Source organism: Pantherophis guttatus, chromosome 2 (genome assembly GCF_059756535.1).
Source record: "Pantherophis guttatus breed Tessera chromosome 2, ASM5975653v1, whole genome shotgun sequence".
Lineage (NCBI taxonomy): Eukaryota > Metazoa > Chordata > Lepidosauria > Squamata > Colubridae > Pantherophis > Pantherophis guttatus.
In genome coordinates, this window is record NC_142064.1 from 32651041 (window position 1) to 32663153 (window position 12113).

Sequence of the window (12113 nt, forward strand, 5' to 3'; positions counted from 1 at the left end):
CAATGTTTTAAAATTTTAATCTGAACTAAAAAAAAAGAATTTCTATATGCCCACATGGAAGTTTATTTTGCTTTTTGTTTGTTAATAAGGAAATTTTGTTTTTAATACTTCCATCTGTTTGCTAGTAGGAATGTTGTGGTTGATATCCCTGTGTGGAATAAAATATAGCAATATGCATTATGTTTTAGGTGGAGACTGTGCTACTTTGATGAAAAATATGGGCCCTTTGCCTGTAGATATGGCCAGGATGTATTTTGCTGAGACTGTTTTAGCACTTGAATATCTCCACAACTATGGAATAGTACACAGAGATTTGAAACCTGATAAGTATGTATGTAGCATGTAATTAACAGAAAATACTTACAGAAAAACTAGGAGTGTATAATACGAAGCAAGAAGCAAATGTTTATCTTATTCTTGTTATATAAATTCAGAATTCACAATATTATTGCAATATTTTTTAATTATATAAAGGATGATTTATGAAATACATTTATAATTATGATGAATATTAGTACATATACTCAAGATATTTATGTTCATAATGTGTTCATTGATAAATATTTTATAATTTCCATTTTCAAAATTTGAATTGAGTATACCAATGCATTATAAATTAGGTGTTATGAAGTTTGATATTTAAGAGTGAATAATTTAAATGGACTTTCTTTTAAAAATCTGACACAGTTTACAGATTGATAACTTTATTTTTTTAAAGTGTCAAAGTCTCCTCCCATTATCCCTTAATACTATCTTGTGATTTGATGGATCTCACTAAGCTAGTAGCACTTTGTTTTCAAAATTAAACATACACTATGAAAAACCACATTTCAAGTGTCATAGTAATTCTAACATTCTTGTAGATAGGATGTGATTATAATAAAGACTTAATATTAAGTGGTGATTTGAAAAACACTTTTCTGTTACAACAGTAATGAAGTTGCTAATAATTACTTATTGTTATTCTCTTTTGCAGTTTACTAGTAACATCCATGGGACATATAAAGTTAACGGATTTTGGGCTGTCTAAGGTTGGGCTCATGAGTATGACTACCAATCTTTATGAGGGTCATATTGAGAAGGATGCTAGAGAATTTCTGGATAAACAGGTAAGCAATGTTTGTTTTCTTTCCAAAAGTTTAGCAAATTAGTTTTAATTTCTATAATAGTATTGCAAATTCCTGTAGAAGAGTTTTCTTTATTTTTGCACTGCAGATTGTTTCAGATTTGGTTTTTCACCACTATGGTCTATTAGTAAGATGAATGGTCTAATTGAAGGCAAGTGAGGTTGTGAAAGAGACAAATTGAACGTTGTTTTTATAAAGAATTCAGAGTCTCAGCAGAGTACTTGTGGAACTCATGATGCATTGTACAATCAAGGATGCTAAAAATCCTAGCTATGGCCCATTTCCCTTTAAGCATGCCTCATTACCATTTACCCACAATCTGTTCACTCTTAAGACTTACTTAAGGTAAAACTGTTCAAGTTTTCAATTTAAAATAAGAATAATCCAAACATAATCTGTATAAATATATGTATAATATATTATTATTTCAAGTTGGCAGACAGTATCTGTGAAATATTCTTTTACTCACAAGTTAAATTGGAAAATTTTATTAGAAAAATGTGAAATCTTAACATGTTTTCTTAAAATTAAAAAAGGAAAAGAAAACTTGAAATTATTTAATGTGATAGACATTAAAGTTTACAGTTTTCTTTTTTACTGTTTCCTTATTTAGGTTTGTGGTACACCAGAATATATCGCTCCAGAAGTGATTCTAAGGCAAGGTTATGGCAAGCCAGTGGACTGGTGGTCCATGGGAATTATCCTTTATGAGTTTCTTGTTGGGTGTGTGCCATTCTTTGGAGATACACCAGAAGAGCTATTTGGACAAGTTATCAGTGGTAATTATCACAAGACAGAAGTGATTTTCCTTATATCATTATACACTTTTCTTTAGCGATTACTACCTGTGATGGGAAGTGCAGCTGGAGGATGGGGTAGGGGAATTGTGGCACTGTGGCTTCAGGGAGGACGCAGCACATTCCAATTAGGGACCCAAACCAGAAGCCTGCATAGCCTTGAACTGGATGGGGAAGTAGGAAAAAGTTCAGAGTAGCCACACTTTAAAATCTTCCAAAAGATATCTATTAAGTTAGATGATTGCCTATAGTCTGGCAAGATTCTACTAGGCATAGGCAAATAAAAAACTGAAATTGATTAGATTTCAACATGTCATCTTTGGGTTTGAGTGTGACTGTGACACTCCCTGACCAGTTTTAATTCCTCAATCAAGGTTTTATTATTTATGAAAGCCTATAATACTGTATTAGTTATCTATAACTATTGGATGGGGAGGAACAGGCTCAAGCTCAACCCTTCCAAGACTGAGTGGCTGTGGTTCCCGGCATCCCGATATAGTCAGTTGACCCCATCACTGACTATCGGGGGCAAGTCTTTGGCCCCCGCGGAGAGGGCGCGCAATCTGGGAATCCTCCTGGATACGCAGCTGTCCTTGGAGGAACATCTGACGGCTGTAGCCAGGCGGACCTTCTGTCAGGTTCGCCTGATTCGCCAGTTGCAGCTCTTTCTTGATCGGAATTCCCTGTGCACAGTCACTCATGCCCTTGTCACCTCTCGCCTGGACTACTGCAACGGTCTCTACATGGGGCTCCCCTTGAAGAGCACCCAGAGGCTCCAACTGGTCCAGAATGCGACTGCGCGGGTAGTCACGGGAGCCGCATGGCGCTCCCATACAACACCTCTCCTGCGTGAGCTGCACTGGCTCCCAGTGGTCTTCCGGGTGCACTTCAAGGTGTTGGTTATCATCTTTAAAGCGCTACATGGCATAGGACCTAGTTATCTTCGAGACCGCCTGCTGCTACCGACGGCCTCCCATTGACCTGTGCGCTCCCACAGAGAGGGCCTTCTCGGGGTGCCATCAGCCAAACTAGGCTGATGACCCCCAGGGGGAGGGCCTTCTCTGTGGGGGCACCTACCCTCTGGAATCAGCTGCCCCCAGAGATAAGGAGAATCCAAGACCTCGGTGCCTTCCGCCGTGCCCTTAAAACCTTCTTTTTCCAGCAAGCCGGGCTGGCCTAACATTTTTTAAAATGTTTTTAATTGTTTGTTATTGTTTTTAATCATGGGGCCAAGTTTATATATATATTTTAATTGTATTTTAATGTTTGTAGTTTATGTTTTTACTTGGCTGTTCACCGCCCTGAGTCCTCAGGGAGAAGGGCGGTATACAAATTTAACAATAAATAAATAAATAAAATAAATAACTAATCTCCATCTCACCCATCAGGCAAGAATGATAAGTCTGTAAATTGAAACTTCAGAAAAAATAGAATAAATTCACTAAGAAATATTATTATATATTATTTCCAGAGTGCTTAATTTTTTTTTTATATAATTTGAATCACTTCCATGCTTTCCCATTCTGTAAAGTGTTAAAGTTTTCACTGCTGGAAGAACCTTTTCTCTTGACACACATCCCAGCTCTAAAGTCATTTGAGTAAATGTGTTTGCTTTTCAGTAATTACAATAACAACAATCACAATTACATTAACAAATACTAGTAAAGTTGTGACTATGCATTAAATACACATTTAGAACAATTTCTGTCTGCATGTTCCCAGTATAGAGCAATTGCGATGAAAGAACCAGGGAAAGGAATGGAAAAGGAAAAATAATTTGCTACAGAGCTGCCAGAGAAGAATAAGATCATAAAGCAATTAAAAGTTAAGATATCGTTAGTCATATACAGAGCAATTACATTATAGAAATGAGTGACTATATATATATTTTGAAAGGAGAGGAGAAAGCCATAAAATCAACAACTGGCGGTTTAAACAGAAAGAAACTATGTAGATTAATGATTCAAAGTACCATAGTCTAGTCAAACCTTAAATATTATCTATACTTTAAAAAGTTCACATTGACTTAATTTGCATAAAATGGAGAATGCCTAATAGCGTAATGCAATAAATTAGAAGAGGTGTAATAAAAACCTAAAACAATTGTTTCCAAAATAATAAATAATGGGGAAACGAAGAATTCAAATGCAGTTCACAGATTGTTAATGATTTCACTGGTGGCTGTTACAGTATAATGTTATTTCTGTAGCAGCTGTTCTTCTTTCATTTAAAATTCCATAACCTTTTAGATTGTAACCTGCAGGCTGAACCAAAGTATTGTTTTGCAGCTTGTGGCAAAACTAAATGCTAATTGAACCACATCCATCACAATTCTAGTTGGTGTTCTTTCATGTTTTCCAGATGCATAGAAATAGATACCTGTTGTTTTATGTTAAACAATCTATGTTTACTCATTTCCCAATATATTTTACAAAATATGCTGTTAATGTCTATTAATAAAAGGACGTGTTAATGGTAAAGGAAAAAATTGCAATTGTGTTTTTAAAAAGGGTTTTTTTAAAAAAAAATCTGGCATATTTTTAATAAAAGTGAAGGAAATATATGGTATGCCTACTGTTAATGAGTTTTTTATAAATATACTAGCTGTTCATAATACAAGTAATAAATACTGTTTCTGGTATGGTGCAAAGCTGTATGAAATGTTTAATTAGTACATGTAACAAATGTTTTAGCTTTGATCCCTGAGGGTATCAACACATATTCATATTTTTCAAACCAAATTTAAATGGCATTTTAAAAACTGAAAACCAGCAAACTTCAAAATAAGCTTTTATTTATTTATGTGCTCGAACTCTTGGGTGTATGCATAGTATATTATATTCTACAATAGTAGTACAATAAACTAGTAACATTAGACAATACAAAAGTGTTTCAAACATTTTATGGGCTTAAAATCTATAAAGGAATAATAACTATGAACTGAAAATTAAGCTGCCTTGATTTGTCCATATAGTATGCCTACAACATTAAAAAAAAAACAGATTTACAAATGGTATTTTTTTCCCCTCTTAGATGAGATCAACTGGCCTGAAAAGGATGAAGCACCCCCTCCAGATGCCCAAGATTTGATTGCTTTGCTTCTGAGACAAAACCCCTTGGAGAGATTAGGAACAGGTTAGAAAATTTTTATTTTACTGCATGCTGGAAGTGTTATCTCTTTGTCTGCTGTGTGTTTGGTTTTTTTGTTTCTACTTGATAAATACCTGTCTCTAAATACCTGTAGTTTAAAAACATATTTCCTGGTTCTCTTTGTTTTGCTAATTTAAACAATAACTGGCATTTAATCAAACCACACCTTCTAAATTCTTCTCATTTTCTAATCTATTCTTACTATTTATGTATTTGCTTGTTTATTTATTTGTATCTTGCCTTTATTGATTTTACAAACAGCTGAAGGCCACAAACTTATCTAATACTCCTTCTTCCTCCTATCTCCCCCCCCCCGGCCCCAGTAGTTCAATAAATGCTGGTGCTCACTAGCTAAACAATTTGCCATCATGGTAAAGATTGTAAAGTAGGGGTGTCAAACTCACATTGTCACAGCATCATCACGTGACGTATCGTGACTTTTTCCCATTTGCTAAACCGGGCGTGGTCAATGTGTGATGCATCTGGCCCGTGGGCCGCAAGTTTGACTGCCCTGTTGTAGATGATTCAGAATTTATTAATGCCTGAGAGACTTGCAGAGAAACTGTAATGGTTATCTAGATAATAGTACTTCACAACTACACTTTTAAAAAACTATCATGTTTGCCATGACAATTAGAACCCCAAAATTTTGATGGGATTTCTTCAATCATAAAATTACTCACACATGTTTTGAAGCAGTACACCAATTATTTCCCCCTCCCCCTCCTAATACTTAAAATCTTCACTACAGTTGGGGACTCAAGTTGTAGACTATTAAAAATCTCATTTTGTTTATCTGTTTGTCTATTTAAACCTTCAAATTAGCCCAAACAATACATTATACTGCAGCAGTTTTGAATCAAAGTACCTACAATCCACTAACTTTAAAAATAGGTTAAAAAAATCCAGAACCCATTATACCTGTGGAATTGAAATTTCTACTATGTTCAGACCAGCTTTATTTGCAAAAGGTTGTGGCTGTTGCACCATCTCCACGATCATATGATTTCCAAATACTCCCTGCCACTTCCCACAAGCAAAATCAATGACAGAAGTCAGAAGTCACTTCAACTCTCACTGCTTTTTCCCCCACTTGTGGTAATTCTATTTAATTTTTTAGGTAAGTATATATTGACTTATTTTGGAAATTCTTTTTTCACTACAATTATTATTTATTTATTATATATACTCTTCTCAGATGATTACAGAACCATCCAACATTGGATTAAAAAATAGAAATATATTTATCTTATAATTAAATGTTTATTTTGGTCATCTCAGACCATGCTAGCTTTCTCTCAAAGTATGATCCTGCAGGCCACAGGGAATTCTGCTAAAGATATAAAGTTGTCCTTAAAACCTAGCCTACATACCAAATTTAAAGAATTTCTACAATTTCTATCTCCCCTTCAATAAAAAGAAGACAAGCAAATCTTTCTTTTATACTTCTTTAACATAGTCTGTGTTGTATTGCATTGTATTTTATTAATTTTATAACAAAAACAAAAAAGAACACAGTATAAGCAAAGAAAGATGCAATGTAAATTAATAGGTCTTAATTTTAAAAAGTTACTGTATCACAGATTAACTTGTTCTTATAGTAAAAGTTGGATAATTTTGAGTGAAAAGAGCCTAAAGTCACAGTTAGAATTTTTAAGCAAATATTATCCCTACTGGGGAAAAAATGTAACTTGGTTTGATTGGAATGAACTCAGAAACTTAAAGGGCTTTCTCATAGGTAATCAGTGTAAAGCATGACACTAAAATATATTTTAGTTAAATTCTTTATGTATTAATCTCTTATAATAGATTCTGCTCTAAGTAAGGAAGATTACTCCAGATTTTTCAAATATAAAAAAGTATTTATGTTGATGTTGAAATTAGTAACTCAGAATAGATTTGATTTTACCTTTTCCACATTTTTCTGTATTTTTAAAAATCTACTGCTGTTCCATGCAGAATAAAAAGTCTTAATTCTCTTTCCATTCAGCATTTTAATTAATATGCAAGAACTATTTTTCAACAGTATCACAATCATTATCTCTTTAGATAATTTTTAAAATAATTAAAAGGTATAACAATATTTTGCATATTAGAAACATGTTTCTAATGTCATAGTCACGTATGACTCAAAGTTATTGTCATATAAACTTTCATACGTTGATGTCTAACTCTTAAGAATAGCTTGAGCAATGATATTTATAGGAGCAATCAGGTTTGCAGATTTTTCTTTTCTTTTTTTCTTTTATAATTGATAATGTCAGTTTAGTTTAACATTCATGCTTTCCAAGCCAAGTTACACTGCTACTGTGAGTAAATGGGCTGAAAATTTCTACAGTGTATAATCCATAATTAGTAAGTGTGTATCACTTTGTTTCTGCCTAAGCTACAGTAGCAACAACAATCATTCATTATTGACAATGCTGCTTTGGAATTCTGGGAATTGTAGTTTGCTGCAGCTGGAAGTAATGGAAGAGGAGGGAGGTGTCATTTGTTTTCAGTGGAAGATGGAATTTCTTATGCTTCAAACTCTGTTTCATTAACCATGAATGTAGAATTGTTTGCAAATGATAAAACGTCAGTGAAAAAATATTTACTTTCTATAAATATTTAGACTACTCTGAGAAATTACTGTATACCTGAAAATCACAAATAAATAAAATTAATGTTATATACAATCCAACAGTACACTGCCAAATGCTTTTCATGCTGACATAGATTGTTTACCTATCAAATTTGAATATTGTGGGAAAACAAAATTTGGGCAAAAAATGCAAGCAGAACCTTTAAAAATATTTTTAAAAACAAGGAATCCAGTGTTTTAATAAGTATTTGCTTTCAGCTGATTTGCTTTCAGCTGATTTATAAATAAGCTTTCTTTTTTAATATTATGTCTTGAGTTTTGGGTCTAATATAGAATTATTGCTTAATAACTTAAAAATGCACTAATAGTTAATGGGCATATTGTACTTTCCTTGGTGTCCTTTTTCCAAATGTAAATATTTCTTATTAGTTATGAATATTAGTGGCATGATAAACCTCCAGGCCTTCTAATCATTATGTGTACATTTGGAAGGTTACACTTTTCAAACGTATAAAAAATTTATTTGTATATATAATCTGCAACAGTTTTCTCTTGCTCCCCCAGGTGGTACTTATGAAGTGAAACAACATCAGTTCTTTCAAAACTTAGATTGGAATAGTTTGCTGAGACAGAAAGCAGAATTCATTCCTCAGCTGGAATCTGAAGATGACACAAGCTACTTTGACAGTATGTCTACTTCGATAGAGATATACCAAATATCCATATATTAAGTTTTATGGCTGTAGTAGTTGATTTTGAAATGTATTTTTGTTTACATCTAGGGATTTTTGAGTAAAACTCATTTAATTAATTTTTGAGTCATGGTAATTTTTATTATTATTTTGTGTGTGTGTGTGTGTGTGTGTGTGTGTGTGTGTGTGTATTCTCGAAAATAAGCTCTAGCATGATTTTTACGTATGTTCCTAATGTAAGCCCTGCACCCAAAATAAGCCCTACTTAAGAACCTGAATGGTCGGCCGGCCTCCCATTCCGTCTGGTTGCTTGTGTGTTGGCGAGGCGAGGTGGTGGTAGAGCTGCCACATGCGCACTGGCTTACCTGAGGGCCTCCGCAGCCAAGCCATCCACTCCCTGACACCTGCTCGTGGTGGCAGGACCAACAGCCATGTGCAGCAGCGACCCACGTGGCTGCCAGCCCACTTTTTCTGCTTGCGGCCGCAGTGTGTTGGTGCCTTGCAAGGCGAGGCAGGTGTTGGGGTGTGGATAGACTGGCTGCAGGGGGCTCTTAGGTAAGCCAGTGCAGCTCCACCCCCTCCCCCTGCCTCATGGTGGCAGCACTGGTATGCCACGCAGCCTCCTGCCCCACCATGAACAAGCAGGTGGACCTCCTGTACATGGGAAAAAAATAAGACACACCCTAAAAATAAGCCCTGCTGCTTATTTTGGGGTCCAAAAGAAAATAAGACTCAGTCTTATTTTCAGGGAAACACAGTGTGTGTGTGTGTGTGTGTATACATATATATATATCAGTGTGTGTATATAAATAATACATGTATCTGTCTCTCTGCTCTGTCTCTCATCTCTCTCTCTCATCTATCTCTCATCCATCCATCCATCCATGTTGTTTTATAGCTCGTTCTGAGAAGTATCATCATATGGAGACAGAAGAAGAAGAAGAGGATACAAATGATGAGGACTTTAATTTGGAGATAAGGCAGTTTTCTTCATGTTCACATCGATTTTCAAAAGTTAGTATTTAAATATTGTGCATGCAAATATACATAATACAAAAATGTAATTATAAATGATTACAAAATAATGTTGCATATAAATATAAGGGTTCGGTATGTTAATATGGGTGAACAACTCATGGCACACATGCCATTTCTCATCCTCAGTAGCCACCTGTGCCCTCACAGGACAATAAAATTCTGTTCCCAGCAGCTCAAGGAATCAGTAGGATGCCAATATGATTACCATGAAGTGCATTTTTCTTATACTGAATGAAGCTGTTGAGGAGGAGGGTTTAAAGTAAAGTTTACAATGAGTTTGCAATTGAATTGCAATAACTTGATATCCTACTATAGTACCCTCTTGAATTATTGTGAGTAAATTCATTCAGAGGAACAGCCCTGTTTCCAAATTCTTTTTGCCAACAACATTCAATTATTATATTTTAAAAATATAAACATGTGTTTCTCTAGTCCAAACATTATTATATATTATTTTTTATTTTTCCTCCAAAAGATTTCCATTTTTTTTTCAATTGAATTGTCAGCTTAGTAGTTAAAGGTGCAAAAATTCTAAAGTGATTTATCTTGATCTGATTTTTTTACACCTCAAAAACCTGGCATTTTAATAGGGGTATGTAGACTTTTTATATCCATTGTATGCTCTGCTTGTATTCAAGGTGGTTGCAGTTGGGGGAGGAAAGGGAAAGGAAAGCCATGGGGAAATTAGCAGGCAAGTTAGTACACAGGCATGCAAGAAGGAGAGGAAGGATGAAGGAACAGGAGCTTTGCACTACTCACCTATTTCGGGGGTTTTCTTTGCCAAAACCAGAAACAACTAAAATAATCTGGATTTCACTTTGACTGTACAGTGAGCTACTTAGAATGATCCAGACATGATATATTTCTTACTTGTATGAAAGTAAATATAGATTGTGCGCACTTTCATTTGAAGTATTTGAAGCATATTACATACATTTCTGAAGTTCTGTTTGATACAAGTAATTGTTAACCTTTCATTATTTTGTCCTCATCCGCAATCCCTGCACACAGGTTTTTAGTAATATAGATCGAGGGACTATTCAAACTGAAGAAAAGGAGAACACAATAGAAGGAGCAACAAATGTGACGCTAACATCTTCAGAATCTTCATGCTGGAGCTCAGAATATTCTGATATGTAAGTAATATTAATAATATTTGATTACTGTGCAACATTTGTGAACTTATGTATATTTAGTGTGTGTTGACATTATGTGATATTTTAAATATAGGCAACAGATATCTACATCAGTTTCTTCGGATACTGAAAGTGTTAAGCAACGCCAGAGTTCAGGGCTACTTCCAAAATTAGCTATATCAGCTGAAGGAGATTCAGAGGAATTACTGTGTTCTGTTGGATCTCATAAACTTCAAGAAAAGATTGTGTTCGTAAGTGAAGAAACTGTTCAAGATGAAGTAGAGGTAACAACTCCAGCAAGCACCATTAGTAATTCTACACTCTCAGGTACGATGCACAATATATAGAAATGGCTTTTCTTAGGTCTACCTATTAAGTGGGCTATAATAACAAGTTATCTTGAATTTTTCAACTGCTCAATGGTGTGAGATGGGTCACTCAGATGAGCACATTGGATCATTTTCTTTATATCACAACATATGGGGAATGAACACAAATTTGTTTTATTTCTTGCCCCTTTTGTTGCCCCCCAAAATACCCCTTGGTTTAGATATAAGAAGAAAGTTCTGTCAGTACTTACGTCAACTTTTTAAAAGCATATTTGTAACAGCAGGAAAATCTATTAAAACAACAAAGAACTAACATTTTCTATATTCTGCTGTTCATTGTACTCCTCACTCTTTCCTTAACATCTACTTTTAATGAAGAACTTTAAAAAAAATCTAATGTGATTCATAGTGACATGGTCATGGTCTCATCCTCAGAGATATAAGGATTTGTAACACTCTTGTAAGCATCAATAGACCAAGATACAATCCTTTGATACTAATAGAAAAAAAAATGTAGCCCCTGGTTGAACTGAGGGGTCCTTGGTGCTCTCTGAGCTTGATTGTTTACAGACATGGCATTACCCTGAAGGCTGGAGCCCTGATCTAGCACTGAAGATGTTACTTAGACGCTAATAAAACGTCTACAGCAAACAGCCAAGCTCGGAGAGCATGAAGGACTCCACAATCTTTTGATTAGATATGTACATATAGTTTAATAAGTACAGAATTCAAGCCAGCTATATATTTACTTGTTACGTTAGCTAATCCATATTTGTCTAGTTTGCTGAGTAAAATATCATGGAAGGTACTAGCATAAATGCTTTGCTGAAATCATGATATATCTATACAGTAGCATTCCTATAATCTGTTAATAAAGTTATCTAATAAAAATTGTATATGAGTAATCTGGTAAGACCTATTCCTGAGAAATTCATATTAACTTTTTTAAAGTCCAAGGCACATGTTTGACTGCACTCAGCTTAGTTTAATTTAAAGTGAGAAGCTCCAGCATTAGATGATCACATTTTCCCAATGTTTCTACTATTGCTGCTTTCTCACCTCCGTTTTCTATACTGTTTAATAACAAGCAATACTCTTTGCATAAAATGGTATTTTATGAGCATGCAGAAATAATCAGCTTTGATCTGATAATCTTCCCTCTTTCATATGAAAGTTTTATGCTATAAATGTTTAGGGAGATTCTCAATCATTCAGGTCATGGATGTCCCAACAGTGCTTTTTCCAAAAGGCAACTGAACT

At 34.6% G+C, this 12113-nt stretch overlaps 1 protein-coding gene across 10 annotated transcripts in view; it reads left to right on the forward strand.

The window, feature by feature from the left end:
• The window catches only part of MAST4 (microtubule associated serine/threonine kinase family member 4), a 199890-nt gene that overhangs the window by 169925 nt on the left and 17852 nt on the right, over positions 1–12113 (forward strand). For all 10 annotated transcript variants that reach the window (XM_034441014.2, XM_034441015.2, XM_034441016.2 and 7 more), the window contains 8 exons: positions 189–327; positions 977–1109; positions 1741–1906; positions 4958–5059; positions 8223–8345; positions 9249–9364; positions 10400–10524; positions 10619–10851. In XM_034441014.2, coding sequence (XP_034296905.2) covers positions 189–327; positions 977–1109; positions 1741–1906; positions 4958–5059; positions 8223–8345; positions 9249–9364; positions 10400–10524; positions 10619–10851 — 1137 coding nt within the window. The remainder of the gene's footprint in view (positions 1–188; positions 328–976; positions 1110–1740; positions 1907–4957; positions 5060–8222; positions 8346–9248; positions 9365–10399; positions 10525–10618; positions 10852–12113) is intronic.